This window comes from Rhyacophila brunnea, unplaced genomic scaffold, assembly GCF_057557595.1.
Source record: "Rhyacophila brunnea isolate RB1 unplaced genomic scaffold, BYU_Rbru_1.0 scaffold_22, whole genome shotgun sequence".
NCBI classification, from domain to species: domain Eukaryota; kingdom Metazoa; phylum Arthropoda; class Insecta; order Trichoptera; family Rhyacophilidae; genus Rhyacophila; species Rhyacophila brunnea.
Genome location: NW_028232882.1, coordinates 21,653,209 through 21,677,090, shown reverse-complemented (window position 1 = coordinate 21,677,090; position 23,882 = coordinate 21,653,209). Strand labels below are relative to the sequence as shown.

Here is a 23,882-nt window from a genome sequence, read left to right as displayed (position 1 = left end):
AGTAAATCCATGTACGTCTAAACGGGGTATATGGCTTTGGAGGATATCATGTATTTAGTTAATTACTGCACTGCCTAAGGTCAATCCTCACAGATGGATCAGAATTTTGGATCATCAGCAACAAGTCTGAACACGGTTTTCTGATCTATTATCGTGAGAGCGATATTTAAAGCAAAGAATAAGTCTACAAGGAATTTGGTTAACTCAACCTAATTCAAACCATCAATCTATGCCTCACAATATTATTACGGCAATATCTGACAGGCCACAGATTTTTAACAACACACATTGAATGTAGAGCAAAGCTCTTGCTATAATCACTGTAATACCGATAATTTGTGGCTTAGTATTTCATAATCATTCAGACAGATGTCACTGCGTATTTAATTTTTTAGATTATGCAAATCAATCGACAGTGGCTAGTAAATTGAGTTTAAAGTCAGATGAGATAATTTGAGAATTTTGTTTGTGTGGCCTGTCGATCACAGCCTCATAGAGCAAGATAACTTGCTGAAGGCATAGAACCGGTTAAAATAGATGCTGGTCATGTTCAACGAGTGAGCCTGAGCCGACCAGTACGGAAAGTCTTTGATGCAAAGCCATCTGCGCAGACGACTGTTGAGAAACCCAAATTGCGGTGGATAGATGATGTGGCCCAGGATGAAAGAGTGATTGGAATTAAAAATAGAGAGGCCAGGACCCAACCCGGGCTGTTGCACAACAAATGGTTATGATGATGTTGGAAAAATTAATATTATCGACTGAAACTTGAATTTAAATTCTACTTGAAAAGAGATTTGTACTATTGGGCATCGGTATTATTGGGTACAATGTATTTCTATGTATTATCATAATGGAACAAATAGATAGTTTTTGCTGAATATTGACATAATAACGATTGGACATGATATTAGTGTAACTTACCAGTAAGCATAGACATTGTGGTGGTCTTCCCCGCACCATTGTGACCAAGCAGAACAGTTATTTGGTCTTCGTAAATTTTCAAATTCAACTTATCCACTGCCGTCTTTTTATTAAATACTTTCGTTAGATTCTGAAACAAATAAGACCCTCATTACAAATAGACCATCGCTCTATTATCGATAATAATTATTATAAATCAAAGTTATATGTTATTTTGTGTTTTTCATTTAGATTCAAATTTCGGCGTCACAGTACTATAAACAAACAAGTCTTTTTAAATCTCATAAAATATTTTATTGATGTTTAATGATCTTTGCATATCACTAAAGGCCAGTTCAGATTAGTCGAGTGGAGAGTAATTTAGTAACTAAACATGTATGAACAGACAAATTTAGTCGAGTAATTTAGTAAAATCATTTAGTCGAGTCAATCCATTTCATTCTAATTTTTCAGTCAAGTAGCACCCCCACCACCTCTCACTAAATACCAAAAACAAGCCACGAGACAAGTCTGAACAGTGCTCTATTAATTTTGACACGTCACTCACTAATGTACTGTGTTCGGCCTTTTCAGTTACAAAACCATTAGTCTTAACTAAATCATTCGCCACTCGACTAAACTACTCGACCAATCCGAACCGGCCTTTATGGAAGGTTTTTAGGTTGTTTATATGATTTTCTTTACGCATTTGTGAGTTTAGTATCTTCAAGGTTCTAAGTGTTTATTTTTGACAAAACAAACCTAACAATGAAGTGGTATTTTAAGCTGCCTCATTGTTACTACTGTTTCTCCAAAAATAAACACTTAGAAACTCGTAGTTCTCCAATCGCGAATTTACTAATTTTTTTTTATTATATATTATTTAATTTTAATATTTCTTTTAAAATTGTGTAGTTATTGAAATATTTTAAATAATAATTGTATTTTTAAATATTATGTAAGTGACTAAATTTGTTGGGTTTGAATTTTTTTTTCCAAGAACAGGCAGTTGTATTTAATGGGTTCATTCTAAATCAATTAATAGTAAAAATCCTTACAATAATATTGATTCCCAATTTAAGTCCTTTAGGTTCAGGCTCAATCCCGTCGATTGAATGCGGTTGCTCATTGTTGGGTATATCTCCGACAACTGTGAAAGAATTAAGACATGAATACAATAAAAAAACTTCCATAATTCTAAATTAATTACAAAGTACGAATTTCGAATTCGAATTATGTTTTGAATGTCAAAACATTTGTTACAATTTTTTTTTTTAATTTTAAAATAAAGATGCAATCAGGACAAGAATAATAGGATAATGTGTGCTATGACAGAAACAATTCTTACCAGCGGTTGACCTGAAGATTGACTGCCAGTACATCTTACTGACAGGGAAGTACCAAGGCTGCGGAACGCCGTACGACCCGGGGAAAATCTGCTCGACGTAGAGCGCTATCACCAGGTACAGGAATGCATCCACGATCAACATAATCAGAATGTGACCCATCACAAAAGGATCATCGGCGGTCGTCGGGGTGAATAATTTCGACCATTGCAAGCCTGCAAATGTATTATGAATATCTTTAAAGAATTCGGACTACACCTAGATGAAGTCATATTATGATCTACCCAAAGAGCGGATATGGATAAAGATGTCGGCAGTGCCGAAAACATGCAAAGACCGCTTCCTGCTTACTTGGTTACATATAGTTATTTATGATTTCACACAATGGTTAGATGTAATGCTCTCGATTGCCTATCTAAATATGACGACAGACTGTACTTTCACAAGTAGTTACAGCTACATTTGTGTTAATGCTTTCATTCTGGTATAACGATGGCCTAATGTTAATATCCCGTAAGTGACTTTTTACAAATTGTGCATAAAGCTAAAAAAACTAAATATTTAATATCCCGTATCTGTCTGTTAGCTCACACATCTTGTAACTACATAGCATGCCAATAACCCGTAACGTAAACGGTGGTATACCAAAGCACATAACGCTTAATATAATGATAACATTCAATAAAATGTGACATTTATACATAAAGATAAACATCGAAATGTGATATATTACTTACTGTTTTACCATTTAAATAATTCGAAAGTGACATTTTGAAGCTGAATTCAACACACGTCATGCAACATGCTTGACAGCTTAGAGGCAAGATATGGGCTATTACAGGTTTATTCCTGCAATGATCAGATACGGGAAATTTCCAAAATGACTGTATGATTTTTGTTAAAATAACTACAGATATGGGAATTTCGCAGTCGATGGGCAGTATTTTTGATGTTTTGTATATCAAAAAGTCATTTTTGTAATACAGGTCAGATACAGGGTATTAACATTAGACCATTGATAAGTTGAATAATAAATTTTGTGTTTGAAATTATCAATGTATGTAGTAATAATTATTAATTGAATACCTTCCCATCAAGTTTAAGGTACTGTTTTGGGATCTTCCAACAATTTATGGAATCAACTGATTGGATGAATATAAAATTGTATTGAAATGCTGGTGAATTTTAATAATGCTAGTGATAACAGTATGAAATTAGTCACAGATGAATCTGCAATTCAAAATCTAGTAATCAGTCTCAATAACCCTTTTGCTAGTTTCACTTACATAACATTTAAGCTATATTATCTAATATTATATTATAGAACTCAAAATCTTTGGATATCTTAGAATTAAGTATGTATAAATAAAATTTTACCACAAAACATCCAGACAGTAGAGAACACAAAATGAAAAAAAAATAAAACAAACATTCTTGTGACAGTTTTTGCTGATATATAAATATTATAAAAGTGTAAGTGGCGCTTTACCTTCGGCAGTGGCTTCATTATCAAGAATAATTTCAAATCCGAACGCCATGGCGGTGTTTGAGGCGAGGCACGATGTGAGTCTGGTCCCCATGGAAGGCAGCACCCACTCGTTGGAGAGGAACATGTACGGCGAGTACGACAGGAACCACATCATCCCGGCAACCGTGGCTGCTGTATTGGCTACAATCAGAAAACATCACATTTCATCTCATTATCCTATGTTGGTTGTATTAGTTCACGAACATCTGACGTTTAGCTAATTTAAGACGTTGTGTAATCAAGGTAATCATTTACTATGTAGACTTATGCTGCCTTCACCTTTCCTTGGCTAATATAGTTGTGAGAGCTCATATTCCCTTTTTCCAAAAATATGTAAAAAAAACCCACATTATTTAATAATTACGAAGTGCCAATGACATGAGGCGCCGAGTCGCTAAACTGGCTCCTGGGGGTTTTTTGAGTTTTGAGTAAATCACGAAAAACTGTTATGGGCAGTGTGATAACTTTAAGTGTAATTTAAGTTATTTTCTAGTTTCCGGTTTATATGGAATAGTAAATTAAAACGTCAAATTCAATTTATATGCGCCAATATTCCAAATAAATACATTTTAATTGTCCGGAGAGCACACTTGCATCACTCGCTGTCGCAAGGAGCCAAATTTGTGACTCACACTTTGACGTTACATGTCAATAGAGTCGAGTTTGGCACTTATGGAATAAGGTCGGCCGGAAATGACTGTTCAGTAGCGGGCCGTATTTATTTCAATTAATATAGATATTTTCGAATTTATTTTACCTACTACACGGTTAATCCTTTTTTACATTGCATCTTTTTAGCATTTATAGCGGTAGGTATGTATGTATGTACATAGAAAAAAAGCATTTTTTCAGAATAAAGAATCGTGTTTATTCATGAGAAGCGAGCAAGAAATTACACAAGTATACCAAATATGTGAATATAAAACTCGCATGTGCCTTATCGCCGCCTCTTCTCTCGATGGGAAGTTTTCCCGCGCTATTTTGAAAGCGCTTCACAACACCTTGGATTCTACCTTTTTTAATGTTTAAAATACCCAAAAAGGTTTTTTGGCATACGGGAACCAAAGCACCAGTTTGACTTTTTCGGGCATGATTTATTTCATATTGAAAGATTTTTTTCTTTCAGCCCCACTGTGTGACATCACTGAAACTCCTTTACAATACTTCACTATAAATGTATCTTGAGCAAGTTTCACTGCCTTTTCATAAAATGCAGTATGGAAATGTCTAATATCAGTTCCATTTAATGAACTGCACTTGAAGTTCTTAGTGTCATGATTACACTGAGGATACTCGGGCAATTTTTTAGATGAATATCTGCAACAAATTATGAAAAATACAATAATTAATAACTTTGAAAATAAAAAGTAAAGATAGAGGTTAATAAAATATATATACAAAAGTATAAAATAATGACTATACTTAGATATTATGTAAATATATATAATGAGATTTATGGCGGTTATCTTAAATCAATTTATTATAAGTCATCAAGTGATTAAAAAATAATGTCCAATTATTAAAGGTCCCAATAATATTATTTTTTGACACAAGCAAAATATGTTAAAATTCTGTACTTAGAGATCTCATAATACATCACGCTAAATATACAATATTATGTATCTACGGCATAATTTAAAAAATGCGTAGGTACGAAACAAAAAATAATATTATGAAACACCACTGGATTATTGAAACATCTATAGCAAAAATTAATGTTAGGAATGTCAATTTTTAAATACCTTTCTTGGCGTAACACGTTACATTTCCAGCAAGCTGGATTTCTTAAACGCTTCCTTGATTCTCCTGGTAGAGATTCCGTTACACTTACTAATGAAACATCCATTATTAATTAGTAAAAACAATCAAATAGACGAAGCAAAATCAAGACTTCCTCACTGCACAGACGCGAACGGTTTGACGCGGTTGTATAGAGATTTTACCGTACGTTTGAAATCAGTATTTGAATGGCGGCGTCTGATTGGTCGGTTAAGAAGAGACAATTTAGCGACTCCATATTTTTTCAAAGAGCGCGCTTGGCGACTCACGTCAATATTCATTTTGATTTTTTGATGAAATTGGGAGGAATTTGAAACTCTCAACTGGAAAATTCAATAGATCTATCGGTAGAGCATCTAAATACATTCAAAACTCATTTTATCGAAAAATCGCCAGGAGCCAGTTTAGCGACTCGGCGCCTCACATATTATATTGACAATTATTACATAAACTTTCACCTAGGTTTTTGTTACTTCCATCAACATCTATGTCTTATATTACTTGTGAAAAGGAAAATATACCTAAGCCGGCTCGCATATCAGAACTCGTCTCGCCTAAAAACGTGTCGAATAGGTCGATGTGATGTCATCGTTATTTAACGAAACAACAAATCACATGTTGCCAAATGGAGCTCCGCAGATTGATCAAATGCAACTGTTTCGTCTGAAAAAAACATCTGGCTGTTGCAATCGACATGTTGTATCGTTCTCGGGCTCCGAGTCGGAGGGTCGAAGTCACGAAGAAACACCTACGAATTGGTCATTCCTATACCGGCTTGCCAATCACTGCATTGAAATATCAATACGTTTCGAAGGCTACGTGCGACTGTCGCTAGATAGATGTGTGAGGTTGTGACATGCAACACTACCCGGCCGTTCTCGGAAGTTTTAATTTATGGCTGTCAGGCACACGAGGCAAGTTGTGATGTGCGAGCCGGCTAATATTCAAATGCCTCAAATCCGTGGTTTTAATTAAAGTCAAAACAAATCCTGCGGCATAAAACTTTCTATATTATTTTTTTGATGCGATAATTACCTTTGGAGAAGAAGACACTTATCATAAAGCAGAAGCATATAGAACTGGCCATGTAAATCATCATGAAAACTAGAATGAGATGCCATGGAGTGTATGTAAACACGGAATACCCTGATAATCCATCTTTTGTATTGTACCATTCCACCTATAAAGAAAGTTCACCAAATAAATTATTACAGCATTACATTACATAATTATTTTTTAGCAATTAATTTAGACAATGAGGTTTATAAAAATGTGGTGTATACATGGTGATTAGACTCCATTTCTTTGAGCACACACATGGCAATAATTATTTACCAGGTAATGGTGAATAGTATATATTATATTGTGATACATTAACTTATGACTAGGAATATAATATATTATTATATAGGCAGTGAATATATTATTTGTCTGTTGGCTTACCTTAAGAAGTATAACAATCATTATGACCGTTATCATTATATAACTAAATGTTTTTATAAACCACGCTGTCCAATGCAGCCAATTGGAAAGGCCCATAATTTTCATCACTTCCTGAAATTAATAAAAAGCAAAATATTGTCACAATGAAAGCTACGGCAAGATGATTTTTTTTAAACCATGTATACTTCTAAGCGGAGCATCCGTAGACTGAACGTCATGTTAACACCCCGACTCATTGGTTTCTTGTATTGGATCAAACACAAATTGAAAAACACACTTGAATTTTTTTAACCCACAGTTTCAAAGATGGCCACTCCAACAATTCAACCACTGTGGGTAATTGTATAAATTGACATATTTTATTACACAATATTTACACATCTCAATAATGTATCAGTGCAGTATCCATACTTTACTGTCAATTGCATGTTTATAAATGCCATCTTTGATGGCCTTCCGTCTTTTCGATTCTCTTTCAATCTTTTGATTTTTTATGCTTGTTCTTACAAATATTCTAAAGTGTATTTAGCGGCCTCTCTATGTAAATAATTAACACAATCAATCTTCTCCCAGACAGTTATAAGCTACATTTGTTTTACAACGTGAATGTTTTAGTTTTGGTACAAGTCGAAAATGTTTCATATTCGAAATTGTTAATATGTGTAGTAATTAATAAGACATTACTATCCATTCATAACAAATAAAATTTTCAACGTTTTGACAATATTAACTTAGTTTATGGAATTGCCTGATTGAGTGGATCTAAAAATTGTGATTGCGGTTTTCGATAACTATGGGCGATGATAGTGTTTTCTACAAATGAATCTGCAATGCGAAATTTTAATCATTCGTCTAATTAGTCTTTTTTTAGCTTTACTTTCATATATTTAGGCATTGTCTTCAAGGGTACTTTATTTACGTTTCGTAGTATTATACTGTTAAGTTAATAATTTCAATACATATAACTAATTTGAAAACACCTACTAGAAAAATATGATGCCCAGCGGGAATCGAACCTGCATCCACTGCATTCGCGACAATGTGCTTTACCAATTGAGCAACATGGGTCCTATCTAATTACGATGAAATTAACTAGTAGTACATACATCTGCGGGTCTATTCTATACAAAAGGCCGCTTTCGGTCCGCTACGGCAGCTAAATAGGGTAGGAAAGTATCGAATTATTAACACTTATTGTATCAATTATTTCACTACACTATTGTCATTGGGCCTCATGTCCTGTTGTAGTGCTAAAAACGAAGAAAGAAGGATAAAGAAAAAGAGTTAATTAAGTGAGTGCACGTATACACCTTCATATTATAATCGGGTCAAAACAACAACTGTTTTATCAGGACTATTATCTTACCTTAAGCTGTCTCTCTTTCTCAGCAGCAATAACCTTCACGGTATTGATGCACGTATAGTTAAAACTGAGCATTATAATGATAGAGATGAAGCCTTGTAACGCAGGTAGCAAGTCGTCTCGTAGATATCCCGGATGCGGTAGCCTTTGTATGAGTACTTTCGGAGTGTACGAAGCTTTTATGTTATTGGTTAGTGTCCTAAATATAGCGTGCGCCAGGGGTAAAAAGCCCTCGGCAACATAACCTGAAATAAATGAATTTCAATTTTAGAATAAATCACTGTTTACATATTGTAAAACCTACTACGCTTTACAGGGACATTTCAGATCAAGAAAGACTCCTTTCAAAGCAAGTGATAATAAAGCTCTTCAAAATCCTCATCAAGCCCATATTGATTTATAGATCGGAGTGCTGGATATCTTTGAAAGGAATATATTGAGATGGGTCTTTGAAGGAGGATGCGATAAATATGGCATATGATGAAGAAGGCACAAAAAAAATACTTAAATCTACTAAAATAATAAAACTATTCGCATGTCACCTAACCACCCGAGAGGTTTCTCTTCAATAGACAGGAAGTTAAAAGGAAGACCAGAGGACTTAGGCTGCGGTAGCTGAACTGTGTAGGAAGGACACAACCAGCGTTGCCAACTTAGCATTTTTCTTGCCAGATCTAGCATTTTTGAATAGGTATCTAGCTTGCAAAATTTCCATCTGGCGTATAGCGCTATATCTAGTGTTTTTCGACACCGCAAACAGCTTGAAACTTCTTATAATAAAGCTAGAATATTACAGCAGATTCGCTTGAAAATTAACATGCTGGGCTTACGAACTTTATATTTTCTTACTAGGAAAAAATACCAGGTGGCTGAGCCACCTGTCAAAATTCTTGTCGATGGGTTCAGTGTGTTCAATGCACAGACAGATATGAAGTATGTGTATTCGTTTGTGTGTGTTTTGCGCTGTGTTAATCAAGACAAATATACATACGAATAAATATCTTATAATAAAATTAATACACTGTTCTTGTAAAAACGATGTATATAATTGTGACACATCATTTTGAAATGCTAATTTCTAGACACTTTTTCAATTTTGAAAAAATCTGACATTTTATTTTGCTATCTAGCTTATTTACTTACCCTATCTGGCATATTTTTGTGAATTACAGTTGGCAACACTGGACATAAATCTCTGATGCCAAGGTTAAATGAATGAATATATTTGTCGATATACAGCATGGGTTTTTACATGTCGCGGGCTTGACTGCTTCTTCCGGTATTTTTGCATATTGCTTAAATCAGTGGTTCTTAACCGGTGCACCGCTAGTTTGTTGTAAGTGCACCGCGAAAAAAATGATAAAAGCAGAAAGATCCACGAAATAGTGAAAACCGAAAAAGTCCTTTGCTAAATTATGAAAGCCGACGAAGGTTCTAATGTGATTCAGATTTTGCCGAATCGATCTGTTTAATTTGTAATAAAAGTTATGTACGCATATTTTTCATTGTTTTCTGACCGTTTGATTTTGGTGCACCGCAATTTTTTCTTATGATCAAAAATGCACCGTGACTTCAAAAAGGTTAAGAGCCACTGGCTTAAACTGTCTCACTTATACATTATACTTAACAGCGGTGACATTAATTACATCTATCTTTACGTGAGTCATATAATTATATGTGATTCTTTTATAAAAGGTTTTAATACCTGGCCATCCTCCATGTTCTTTTGTGGGCATCCGCGGCCCCGGCGTTTGGAAGAGTGGAAACAGAAAATTGGTTTTCCAGTCGTAGTACGGAGTCTGAGGTAGCATCGTTCGTAATTGAGCGGGGAAACGTAACGTCAAAGTCGTGTCGTTGGGCCACGTTGTCATGTCTACAAAAAAAATACAACATAGATTGTTATTCGACCGAAATTTGTATTAATATAGTGGAAGAACCCGGTCTATTACCGAATGTACATCGTACTAGTTTGGTTTGATAATTAGTCATACTTAAATAAAATTTCTCTACAACATATGATAACTTTTATATGTGTGTATAATTTCCCAAATGAACTTTGCAAAAAACATGATAAGTATGTACCCAAAGTTAAAAATGAATTAAAATTAAAAACCAAAATTATATCCATATTAATTATAATATTTTCAATCTAAAAGGAAAAGGATAATTTCATTTCCACCGGTCCACTGATTATGTTAACTACAACTGATTTCGATTGCAGATTCATTTGTAGAGAACTTCACACTACTGGTATGGCATTTTTTGTCGATTAGCAATGCGTATCAAAAGACAATCCGTCACAATGAGTAAATAAGTAGCCAATAATATAAGTATGGCATTATTATTCAGTTGAAAAATCCTGTAAGATTTGTGTAAAACCATTTATAACTGAACTCGAGTGAGTGATCACAACGAACATAAAAAATGGCAGCCATTGAGTGAGTAAGAAAATCAGAATGCCAACTGAGCTATCTTAATATTTGTGGAGTTTACCAACATAACCATGCTTTATGCGTTCACTAAATAATTTAAAACATAAACTACTTCTATTATTCAATGAATAATTTACATTAGAATTGTGAATGAAACATTCTTTATATTGAATTATTCATTGAATAAAAGAAATAGCTTATTAAATTATTAGCAAGTGCAAGTACATTATAAAACTAAAATTTGGGGTGATCCGGGGATCAGTTAGTAGTTAGGGCACTTAATTAATACCTTAACTGATACACATAAACGCAATTTAACAAACTTAAAATTTCATGTAAAAACTACTAGTTAATTTCAACATAATTAGATAGGACGCCCGTAGCTTAATTGGTAAAGTACATTGACACAAATCCAGTGAATGCTCAAGTGCTGTCGGACATCGTATCTTTTGAAATAACGTATACGGCTCCTTCTATTTATAATCCAAATTCTTTGGTATTGACAGTTATTTTTCTTGGATTAATTCTAAGCTGAGAAAATCCTTTTCTCAACCCTATACAAATGGATAGAATAGGGATGACACTATTAATGTTGTGGATCCAAATACAAATTAATATACGTTGATTACTTGAGTCACGTTGCAATATCTATGTATACAAACCGAGAATATTCCAAACATTTAAGAAAAGAATGAAAATCTATCATTTGCTGTTAATTGGTTTTGGATACTGCTAATCAACGACTTATTTATCGCCTCTTCTACTGAGTCCAAAAACGTTTTCATGTGACATCTTTCATTCACATAAATCACAAATGTAATAATGACCCTAAGGCGATTTCACGTCATGTGACATTATGTTGACACAGTGACCATTTAATGTGACAATACAAAATGTATCGTGTTTATAAATCAGCTGTTTATTAGTTGTAGAAAGCACACAGTCTCATTGAAGAAAGAATATGACTTACTTCTTAAAGAGTCATCGAACTGGATGCCACAGATGCTGGTGTCGTTTAGGAGGGGGTCGCTGAGATGCCGAAGCATTTCCGACGCGTTTGGATATCCCGTGATTGTAACATTGCTCAAGCAGTCCCATATAATGCAGATCAGCGATTGCTGCACCACCAGGAACTTCAACGACTTCTTGATGACTGCTTCTGTCATGTTTGATTCGGGCGAATACGACAGTCTTAACTCTGGAGTGGGAAATGCAGATCGGTAGGTGGAGTTTGATATGTTTTGTCTGGAAAGTAAATCATACATTATAATAGGTACTGTCAATTTCTGTGACAAAGTTGTGAAAACGGCTCCATGTGAATGTGCACATTGAATATGTCTTAATTTTAAGCGTGCATACATTGCATGTGATTGAAAGTGGGTCGATTCTTCAGGCCACCTATCAGTTGAAGTACAGCTTATTGTTGAGAGGGTTTAGAAGATTTTTTTGAGATTTTTATAATAGAGGCTGTATAGATACTACTCATGGCTCATGTGAATTTTTCTTTTACATGCTTATATAGGATGATCCCAAAAATTCCCCTTGCAAGTAACAAAATATTCTTGGCGAGTGAATTATTCCAAGATATAATTATGTCACTGGTGCAATTGGCGTTTATTACACACTTCTAGTAGATACCTGAGACCTGCACTAAAATACGAATTTGCCTCCCGTAGGTGGGGCTTGGCAAATTCAATTTGGCGAGTATACTTTTGTTGTGGTTTTTCTGGAAAAGTAGAAAGATATCTAAAGTTGGTTATGTATTTTTTTATATTTATAAAAATGTAATTTACGGCATGAAGAATTTGGCTGCGCTGAATGGGGCGAACTTGAGCTCGGGCGAAAACTCCGGCTCGATGAGACTCCTCACGAGCACCATGAGGGTGGCGAAGATGACAGGCGCGAATATCTCCACGGCCGTCTGCATCTTGTGCCGCTTCTGCAGCACCACGTTCTTCCATATCAGCAGCCGGAACTTGTCCCAACAGCCCGACATTTTTCCTTCCTCGCTGTTACAATTCTGCCAGATGCCTCAGCTGGAAACAAACAACCAAACTTCAGTTTTATATTACTCACACATTATCATAAGAGAGAAAGTTTTTCCAAAATGTATATTTTAGAGCAGTGCTTTTAAACCTTTTTCTGGACATGGTACACCATTCAAAATGTGACAATTTCGGAACACACTGAAAAATACTACACGTTAAATGACTGGTAATAATTCTTTCAATGAGATACTCACGCTCATTTAAGAGAACACAACTTTTTAAGCCTGAATCGATGTTGAATCCTGATCAAGAAATCTTAAAGATGCTCTTTTGAATTCTTGATTGTGATCATCGATTAATCATTATCATATGCAACAATATCTTACGGCACACTTCCCAATTGCCTGCAGCGCACAGGTAGGTTAGGAAACGCCATTGTATATATCACAATATGAAATTGCTAATACTATTACAAATCGATTTACGTACCTACTTATATATATATTTAAATTAGGCACAACGCGAGTAATCAGTAACATAAATAGAACACAATTCCTTAGCAAATTGCAAACAGCTCGGCAATAGTTTGCAAAGAGAAATAGCTATAAACTAATATACTAAGATAGAGTTATACAAATAGAGTGTGCTGCATTTATGCAATAGGTAGGTGCGTAGGCTTATTTGCGTTTTTGAAAATGATTCATTGCAGTGGTTTATGTCACGTTTGTTTATTTATTGAACCATGTGTAATTTAATATTTCATAGAATTCGTATGTGGTACTATGTGGCGTGTATTCATTACCAGTAATGTCAGAATATCCATAATAGGTATTATTAATTTTAACAGCTAGGTACTTAAATTTCTTAAGTAGAATACCTACATAATAAACCGTTATTGTCCAAGCCGACATTTACCTAAATATGGAAAATTTGACTTGATGTGATTTTTTGTTTGCGTGTGTTAGTTAATGTGATCAATATAATGTACAGTTAGATTTGTTTTTGTGATTAACATCTTACTGTCACTAGTAAATGAATCGTACACACATCCGTAATGTATACACAAACATTGAAATAAAAAATTATTCAATTTCACAATAATGAATGTATAAACCAATTTCAAAAAACTTTCATAATTGGGCCATAGATCCTTCTATTTATTCTTTCACATGGTAAATTTAAGTCTCAAATTTAGAGAACGCAGCTTTATTTAATGATATAACATCAATTTTCACGCTGCAGCGCATCTATTCTATACACAAGACTGCTATCGGCCGCTATCAAGGGTAGTTTTGTAGTAATAGCACTTATTGTAACAATTACAATAAGTTAGTTGTGATTGTTACAATAAGTGCTAAGTTATAACAGAACCTCTCTTCGCTGTGCTATATTTTAGAGCGAGATAGATAGTTTTGACTGTTTAGACGGCTAACTTATTGTAACAATTATAATAAGTACTTCGATAAAAAATATGAAAAACTACCCTCGATAGCTCTCGATAGCGGCCGATAGCAGTCTTGTGTATAGAATAGATGCGCAGATCTTGTTTTTTCTACCTGTTCTTTTACATGGAGACACAAACAATGACATTAATATGGACGAAGCATCTGGGAATAAAAATGACACTCACTTTTCTGTCGGGTCTGCCGAATGGCATAATCTGTTCTAACGCCATTACAATAAGGGTGAGATTGCTATAAACTCCCGATGCTTTTTGTTGGGTCTGCCGAACGGTTCGGTTCGAACGGGTTCGCTCAAATGAACATCGACACTATAAACACTGTTCTAACGCCATTACAATAAACGTGATATTGCTATAAATTCCCGATGCGTGATATCGCATAATGGAAATTGCGTGACGTCTACCTATACATGTGCGAATGTCACTGTGCGTGAATTTACTTACTAGCTACTGTATTGAATGCGTTGTCCATTAATAATGTCATTGGACACGAAATATCAAATGAACGAACGCAGCTCTACCAAATATTTAGTCAAATATTTTCAACATGTTCTTTCACATGGGAAATTGTAATCCCTAATGACATCCTATCCTAAAGATCTTGATCTTTCACATTGGAAAACAAGATCTCAAATGAACGAACTCACCTTACTTAACCTTAATAATATGGCATCGGTTTTACCTCTTTCTATTTGTTATTGAATTTCATTTATGGCCTATCACTGTGTATTCATTCTACGCCTTTTTTCATCAACGTTCTGAGCTTGTTGCAGAGGTCGTTCTCAAGAGATAATGTGGCAAAGTGTACAAGTGCAAATGAACAAACGCAGCTAGAGTGCCTGTACACGTGCATCGATTTACTGGCAGCAATAGTGCGTATTTTAATTCGTGACAATAACTGTTTACATGTAAAAGTGCTGACTGTCTCTCCAATCTCATTCTTCAAGAGTAAGCGAGACGCGATGTTGTCATTTTATGGTACTATTTGAGAGGTAGTGACAATCGGTCAACCTCAAAATGAGTATAGTTCGTTTCTTTGCCGGCAGGTTCACCACTATCATTCTACTGCGCAGATCCAAAAAATCCCTACTGTCGCGATAATACTTACTGTTAACAGTAAATCCATGCATATATGAACGGGGTATAATAGCGCCTGTAAACGTGCATGGATTTACTGGCAACAATAGAGTGTAAATTAAACTATCGCGACAATAATGGTTTACACACAAAAGTTCTGACTGCCTCGCTATTCTTCAAGCGTTAGCGAACGCGTTGGTAGTCATTGTGTGATGCTATTTCACAGATTCAGATGTCAAAATGCTTTGTGCGTAGTTCGTATTTTTTCCATCAGGTTCGCCACTATATTTCTACTGCACAGATATCGTGCAAGTTGCAACAATCGCGTGAAAATTTATAAGCTGCTGGATTTTTTTGATCAATGCATGCAGTTTTCCAACTTGCACGATAATACGTGTTTACACGTGCATTTTCTTGTTATGGCCGCAATAATACGTACTGCCAGCAGGTTTTCACTTCACACGTTATTCTACCTGTACTTACATAGGAAAGCGAATTATTATATAATGAAGAAAGACAACTGCCTTTTTATAGCATATATGGACGCGTGCAGCTTTTAGACACTGTTGAACGTAGGAAACAAAGAAGGTGTATGTTGAGATATCATGATGTTATGTTATTTACACAACCATTGCCATAAATAATAATTATGTTAATAACTCGATGTGACTGCGCGGCATAGTTTGGTTGCATTCCATCACTGTTTCCAAAATGAATAACAAATTACCTGATTATTTGACAACAATGACCTGGTAAAAACGTAGACTTTAATCCTGCAGTAGATTGATGACGGCTGATGAGAATAATAACATGATTAACCGATCGAGAGGTACCTACTGACAATAAATTATTATAGTCAAACTGCATTTTTTGTAAGACAGTATTTTCGTCAATATGCAGACCTTGAATTACATTTTAATAGGCCGAGAGAATAAAAATGAATATTTATAAAAAAGTAAATTAGCATTTTAACTGCTGTGGAGCATGAGCAGGCGTCTATTTTCAAATACCGATTCAATATTCATGGTAAACAATTTTTTGGATTTCATTTGTAAATTGTTCATTTTACATTGGTTTCTTTTTTCATCATAATGTATATGAGTCACTTAGTCGCTAAACCCACTCTGGAGGTTTTATTGAGTTTCGAGTAAATCGCGAAAAACTGTTTTGTGCATTTACGATAATGTTGATGTTTGTATAACGATTAAAATATATGCTAAAAATCATGGTTTGAATCGCGATGTCTGATTAGTCGGCTATCTAGAGCCAATTTAGTAACCTGTTATTTAACTTAGAGCGGATTTGGCGACTCAGGTCAATATTCATTTCGATATTTTGACGAAACAGGGTGAAATTTAAAACCCGCACCTCGATAGGCTGGTAGACCTATCGATATAGCACATACATACATTCAAAACTACTTTATTGAAAAATCGCCCAGAGCGACTTAAGTGACTCATATTGAAATTACAACAATATGCCAATTTATATTAGACAATAAATCCTTTATTGCAATAAATACAAATTTTATAAAATTGGACACATCATTTCTTTTATAAGCTTTTAGCGGGTATTGAAAGTAGATCATTACATATTGTATGAAATTATACGCAGAATAATATGTAGGTATGTATTTTTGTTCGATTATGAGTTTATGACAATATGTGGAGTATTTTTGAATGTAAATTTTAAATCCACTAATCATAAAATACAATACATACTTATATATTATATTTTTGTTTTATGAAATACATTGTATTGATTAAATTAAAACACAATAATATTTAATTAGTACTATAATATAAGATACTGGGTTTTATTTTAATTAATACAATATATTATTATGTATATCATGAAAAATACAGAACGGAAAACGTAGGTACCTAAAACTAATTTCTTCAAAATTATGAGTCCAATGGAAAGTTTGCCGAATATGATTCACTATAATAGTTGTATTGAATAATAATAAAATTAAAAATATAACACACGTATTGACAAAAAAATAATTTCAAAATGCGCAACAACCACAGACATCTGATGTACCCAAATGGCTTTACTCTCAATTTCAAACGACACAATAATACTTTTTTATAGTATTAATATATTTTTTATTACCATGAAAATGAGAGACAGGACATATTAATGACGGTTACATGTAAACTGTACGTAAATTGTGTCTCTGATAATTACCTTAGGAATCGAGGGCATCTGTTGTTTGTTCTCCCACGGTTCAGAACTAACCTGCCTTTAGTAATGGCAATTGGGAGGGCAATAACCATGTTTAATGAAATCGCTTCGGATATTGATATATTCCACTTACGTGAGGGTGAATTTAGGTGGACGATGTTAAGATAGGGTCTATCAAAGTTCACTCTGTGTGCTTCCACCTACTTTTATTTTGTTATTTTTGTTATTTCTTTCTTATTTTATTTCTTATTTTATTACTTATTGTACTATTAACTCACACTTCTCTGTATTTTTATTTTTAAAAATTATTAACACTTATTTTATGTCATGTCGTGAAGGCTTTGAATTTATAATTTGTTATGTTCATTATATGTAAAATAAATAAATTTGATTTGATTACATTTCATATACTTTCGTATTCTATACGGTCATCTCTATAGCACTGAGATGAAAAAATTATGCGTTGTTCGTGGAGCATTATGTAATATAATGTAACAACCTAACCTAACAAATAATCCAATACATCGGCTATTTTCAAAATTTGTTTGCCGCTGGCTTCCTGTAAACTGACAAGAACCGTGTTTTATTAAGACATGAATTTTATCTCAGTACTATACAACCCAAACAGATTGATATACGACCATATATTTCCGATACAACCTTTCACGGTGAAGTGTGATTAATGACATATTATTATACATATTATTTTCTACAAAATCTACAGATTGTAGAGACATAGTTTTCAAAGCAACATCAACTATTTAATTTTTTTACCTTTACAGGGGGCATGTGGGGCATTAAACATGAATTTATAAAATATTATAAGTAATAGAATAAGTTTCCAGCTCAATAAGAAATTAGGTGTTTGAAGATATGAGTTGTTGACGGTTTGTGTTTGATACAAAATTACTGTGCTGCAAGTAAAGTTGTTTAAAATTGAAAGAGAAAGTAAATTATTATCACATTATGATATAACATTGCCTAGATTTAGCAGCAGAATTGTTATTACAAGATTATCACACAAAAATTACCTCAGTCGGTATGTAATAATTGTTTCGTGAATCAATTAATTTTAATGACCTGTTGTTACCTACAAAAAGTGTAATGATCTTCTAGCACAAGAAGAGTTTTTTTTAAGCCAAAATGAGAATCCGATGATCACAAACAGATATGTAATATACAGCAGTGTGGCTAATCTGACGTTTTTCTCGCCAGATCTAGCATTTTTGTATAGGCTAGCTTGCAAAATTCGCATCTGGCATTAAATCTAACGTTTTTCGATACCGTAAACAGCTTAAAACATCTTATAATAAGCTAGAATAGCACATCAAATTCAATAGAACAATAACATGCTAATTATTTGTAACTATGTTAACTACTGTGTTATAATAGTAGTCTGGGCAAACTATGGTCCGTGAGCCACATGCTTTAATTGTATTTCTGAAAAAAGGTGACTATTTTCTCCATTTTAACGTCTCTTTAAAAATAATATTTGAATATACATGAATTGCACCGTCGAGAAGAAGTCTGCATATTTTACAACACTCTTAATTCGGACAAATTCGAACAACTTAAAGATTGTCCTCGAAAAACATTGGTTATTTTTGGATCAACCTACATATGTGAACGAACATTTTCAATCATGAATATCAATAAAAACTCTTTGCCATCGAGCATCACCAATGAACATTACAAGCAGTTTTAAGAATCTCAACTACAAAATTAACACCTGAAATTAAAAAAAAATGTTGAAAAATGCAACACAGTTTCACTGTTCTTATTAAATTGTTGGTTATTAGAGAATCGTTTATGTTTTTATGTTAACATTCCTTTTTCATGATAATAAACAATGTATCTCTAAAAACAGTATTTTACTTTTGGCCCGCCGTTAATTTTATATTCCTAATGTGGCCCTTCATCCAAAAAGTTTACCCAGACCTGTTATATACAACATTAAATTAAATAGTGACCAGATTTCGTTTTTAGTTATCTAACTTATTTATTAGTTGTGAAACAATAAATCCTTTTTTAATCTTTGTTGTCTTAGAAACAATGTTATCTAATAATAATAATTACAAGATAAAAAGAACTTTTTATATACTATGTTTTTAAATTATCTGTTGAATCATATAAACTTGACAATTCTATGTATTAATAAATACTTTTTATTGTACTTGATATAAATACTGAATAAATATTATAGAATACAGAAATGTCATTTTGACATTTCATATTGATTTCCATAGTAATGCACGTATATTAATAATTTAGTTGCTAGGACCCACTTAGCAACCAATAATAGTGAGTATGTAGTAAATAGTACTTTTAACGAATTTTTTCCGAAACATACAAAACAGAATTAAATGAAAATGAATTCAATTCTGCTAAAAGATGGCCAAAAGTATTAAAAGAATGCATTGTCGTCGTGTTCTGATATATTCTAAAAGTTTCAAATATCTAGCTAGTCGGGAAGTCAAACAAGAAAAAATTTGTACTGCACAAGAAAAAAATCTGTACCGGACAAACAAGGATACGAGCTAATAAAAACGTGGTAATAAGTGGGTACTCATTTTCATAAAATGATAGTTTCTGAACTTTTTAAAATTCTGTAATAATCCAGCATTTTTTCTGTCATCCAGCTTATTTTTTTACCCTATATGGATTTTGTCAATGACATTTTGCAACACTGCTATAATATGGTGTTAATTTTTCTAGAAAAGTAATATCCAGAATGCATGGGTTTATAGTGAAGATAGAAAGAATATGTGTAAAAGAATACATTCACAGCGAAGAGTGACTGTCGGAGGGAGATAGACTGTAGGTAACGGATTAAAAGTGCTAGGATCAGTCATACTTAAGAGACTTTAATTTGAATTTTGTTTGATTAGTGATTTACTGAACTTGAAAATACTATATTTAGGTATACCTACCTATTTATTACTATTTTAAAAAATATGAACAGCTCCGGGATATTTGATAGACTTTCTATCCACTGAGTTAGAGAGGCCTTGCAAAATGTGATAAACCAAACAAAAATAAATATTCATATTATATAAATTAAACCAAACTAGACAAAATATTATTTGTGATGTTATCAACGTATTTGCTTTAAGCATAGACAGTTTTTGTGTTGCCTATTGAAAACATAGAAAGGCTGCGGTAATTGAGAATTCACCGCCTAATTTCAGATAAATATTATTTCTTGTTCCGTTCATTTAGTTAATGATTTTTTTAGAGGTCAAGGTAAACATTAAATGTTAAATAAGTGTTTGCTATTAGTCTTTACCAGTATACGCTAATAGTCAAAATTTATTTTTATTAGGGTACTATGAATTAATACTGTTACCACTTTGACATTAAAATTTAATTAATATTATTCTGTGTCCGCTAGCTACATTTGTCGGAGATAAAACATAAACACACATTCAAATAAATGTCGAATTCACTGCTTTGAAGCCACTTTATTGATGTTTAGCTTATAGGAGACTAGGTAAATAGTGTAGTGCATTTCATCAAAACATTATTTTTTTTAAATAAAATAATTGTTAATTGTTATTTATAGCCAAACTGAGAGAAACAATGAAGGTATAATATTTTAATAAAAGGATTATATGTTATTTGACATTTGAAATTATTTAACAAACGCATAAAGCATGGTTAAGTTGGTAAAGTCTACAAATATTAACATCGCTCAGTTGACATTCCGATTTTCTGACACATGCAATGGCTGCTATTTTTTTATGTTCATTGTGACTACTTCGTCATCTGCAGTTATAAACGGTTTTGCACAAATTTTTAACGATTTTTCAACTAAAATAATAATAATACTTCAATACAGCATTATTAGCTGTTTATCTATTCATCGTGGCAGATTGTTTTTTTACACAATCTGAAAATTGGCAAATAAATGTCATTGCAGAGTATAAACAAGCTCTCACATCAAAACTCGTCTCGCCTGCAACGTGTCGAATACGTCGATGTGACATTATCGTTATTCACAAAACGCACGTTGCCAAATGGAGCTCCGCAGATTGGTTGAATGCGACTGTTTAGTTTGAAAAAACATCTGCTGTTGCAATCGACAAGTTGCATGCTTCTTGGGCTGCGAGTCGAAGACGCCAAGACGCATACAAACACCTACGAATTGGTCATTCCTATACCGGCTTGCCGATCGCCGCATCCAAATATTTATACGTTTCGAAGGTTACGTGCGACTGTCGCTAGGTAGATGCAACACCGGATCGATGTTCTTGGAAGGTTTGATTTATGGCTGTGCGACAGACGAGGCGAGTTTAGATGTGAGAGCCGGCTAAAATTTTCTACTAATGTACCTGCAATTCAGTCATTTTTAGCAGTGGACAGTGATCCCTTGTTTGCTTCAATTTCATACATTTAGGCCCTATCTCTATAGCAGAAGATTTTTTCAACATCTTTGGTTTTAATATAGGTACTTAGATTTAACATAATATAGATTAGAGATTGATTATTCACTATTATGCACTATAAAGAGGTGGTCATTCATACTACATGTTGCACAATTCTACAATTCCATACAGCACCATTGTTGTAAATAAAGTACATACTTATACTATTATTTGATCTATGATGGTTAATTTATTATTTATTCCTTTTAAACGAATACAGAATACGGAAGTAAATAGTTGCTCCATTAAAAAATAAATAGCCTACTGTTTCATGATTAATTTTTTAAATGACTTAATATTGCAACTTCTGATTATATTATCATAGAGTACCCACTTACTTGATGACAATTAGTTCCGGGCTGATAACCACAACATAATGGTTGGTTTTTACTGCATCCGAAGCAGTAATATTTTGATAGAATACAAATGGTTGACTAATAGACTGTTTATTCAAATGCAGAAAATTGAGTAACTTTAAATCTTTGTTTTCTACCAAAGCTGTTTGTGGAATATAGATATTTAAAATAATTGAATATCTGCTATTCTACCAAACCCACTTCAGGACTTCAGCGAGGCTATTCTAACATATCACAACATTGTGTCCGCCAGTTATTGGGACCATCACATTTTATTTTTTTCTATATTATATTCATATTTATCCTCTGTGATCGATCCTGTTGGTTGACCTGAATTTAAAAAAAAACACCCAAAAAGAGGTAAATGTGATAAATATATAACATTTATCACTTTACAACTATTACAATAAGTTAACAGTCTGAACTGTCAAAAGTCAAACTTTTAACAGCCCCTCTCTTGGCTGTGTTAACTTTTGGAGCGAGATAGAGTATGTTGCCTCACTGGTTGTCTACCAACTTAAATTTTCGCTGTATCACGTATCACGAACGGTAGAGGGGAACACATCGGAAACACACTTCATTTGTACGACGAAAGATTTTGAAAGCTAATGTCATTTAATCACTAATCTTAATAACTTTTCGACTTCACTTTCATACACAGTGGAACTCTAATTTTACGTGCCTGTAATTCACATTTTCCCGCTATTTCCGTGTAGTCCCATTTCATTTTAGTACATTTAATATCCGGTTTTATGTCTTTATTTCCCGTCAAATTACAGATTCATTGCAATAAAATTATTGAAATTAATGGTAAGATGACGCATGTGTGTGTTTCTACTTATAGACACATCTGCAGTGCCGAAGGCTTAAAAACTTTAAATCCGGGTTGCACTGTATTACATCAATAATAGTAGATTTTCTTTGAGAGATGTTTGAATTAGACACATTTATTATAGAATTAGGCACATATTCAAGAAAAAACAACAATTTAAAACTAATTATGTCAGTTTGGAAAAGTTGTTGCGTGATCTATCTATCTAACAGTCCAATTTTTTTGCTATTATTAAACAAAACAATGAATATTTGTTATGAAACGACGCTATAATGGATAAACATTCATACAATTAATATGGCATGCAGGATTATCTAAGACTTATATTACTATATTCAAAATTTTTTCGTATGTTATAATCAAAACATAATTATCAGCAATTCATTTATAGAACTACCCAAGGCCGACTTTATTCAGGATGTACTCTGAATTGCGAATCACGATGGTAGTAGTATGCTAGTTATTGATTATCTTCGAATGCAATGTGGTAACCTGTTCGCAATAAATAAAGATATTTCAAACAAATTATTTATATGACCATTTATTTCAATATGCAACAGTCATCATTTTCTACAAACAGGTAACCATATTGCATTCAAAATCTACGGTTTCGTGACATGGCCTGACAATAGTGGTGTTTTGGAACTACCCTTTAAAGCAGTGGTTTCCAAACTCTATGTTACTACGCCTTCCTTTAAAAAAAATTAAATCTTGGTGCCTACCCCCTCCCCTTTATTTCATTAAATAATACAGACAACTTTT

The 23,882-nt window shown here is 33.4% G+C and overlaps 1 protein-coding gene across 1 annotated transcript in view; it reads right to left on the bottom strand.

Moving 5' to 3' along the window:
- Window positions 1–23,882, bottom strand: part of Abca3 (ATP binding cassette subfamily A member 3) — a 64,614-nt gene that overhangs the window by 17,682 nt on the left and 23,050 nt on the right. Inside the window, exons 2-11 of the mRNA XM_085949417.1 lie at window positions 12,588–12,830; window positions 11,765–12,039; window positions 10,068–10,235; window positions 8,366–8,607; window positions 7,000–7,110; window positions 6,592–6,736; window positions 3,739–3,918; window positions 2,252–2,464; window positions 1,962–2,053; window positions 925–1,054 (exon numbers count right to left, since the gene is read on the bottom strand). Of these exons, the coding sequence (XP_085805543.1) occupies window positions 925–1,054; window positions 1,962–2,053; window positions 2,252–2,464; window positions 3,739–3,918; window positions 6,592–6,736; window positions 7,000–7,110; window positions 8,366–8,607; window positions 10,068–10,235; window positions 11,765–12,039; window positions 12,588–12,790 (1,759 nt within the window). The 5' untranslated portion in view covers window positions 12,791–12,830. The remainder of the gene's footprint in view (window positions 1–924; window positions 1,055–1,961; window positions 2,054–2,251; window positions 2,465–3,738; window positions 3,919–6,591; window positions 6,737–6,999; window positions 7,111–8,365; window positions 8,608–10,067; window positions 10,236–11,764; window positions 12,040–12,587; window positions 12,831–23,882) is intronic.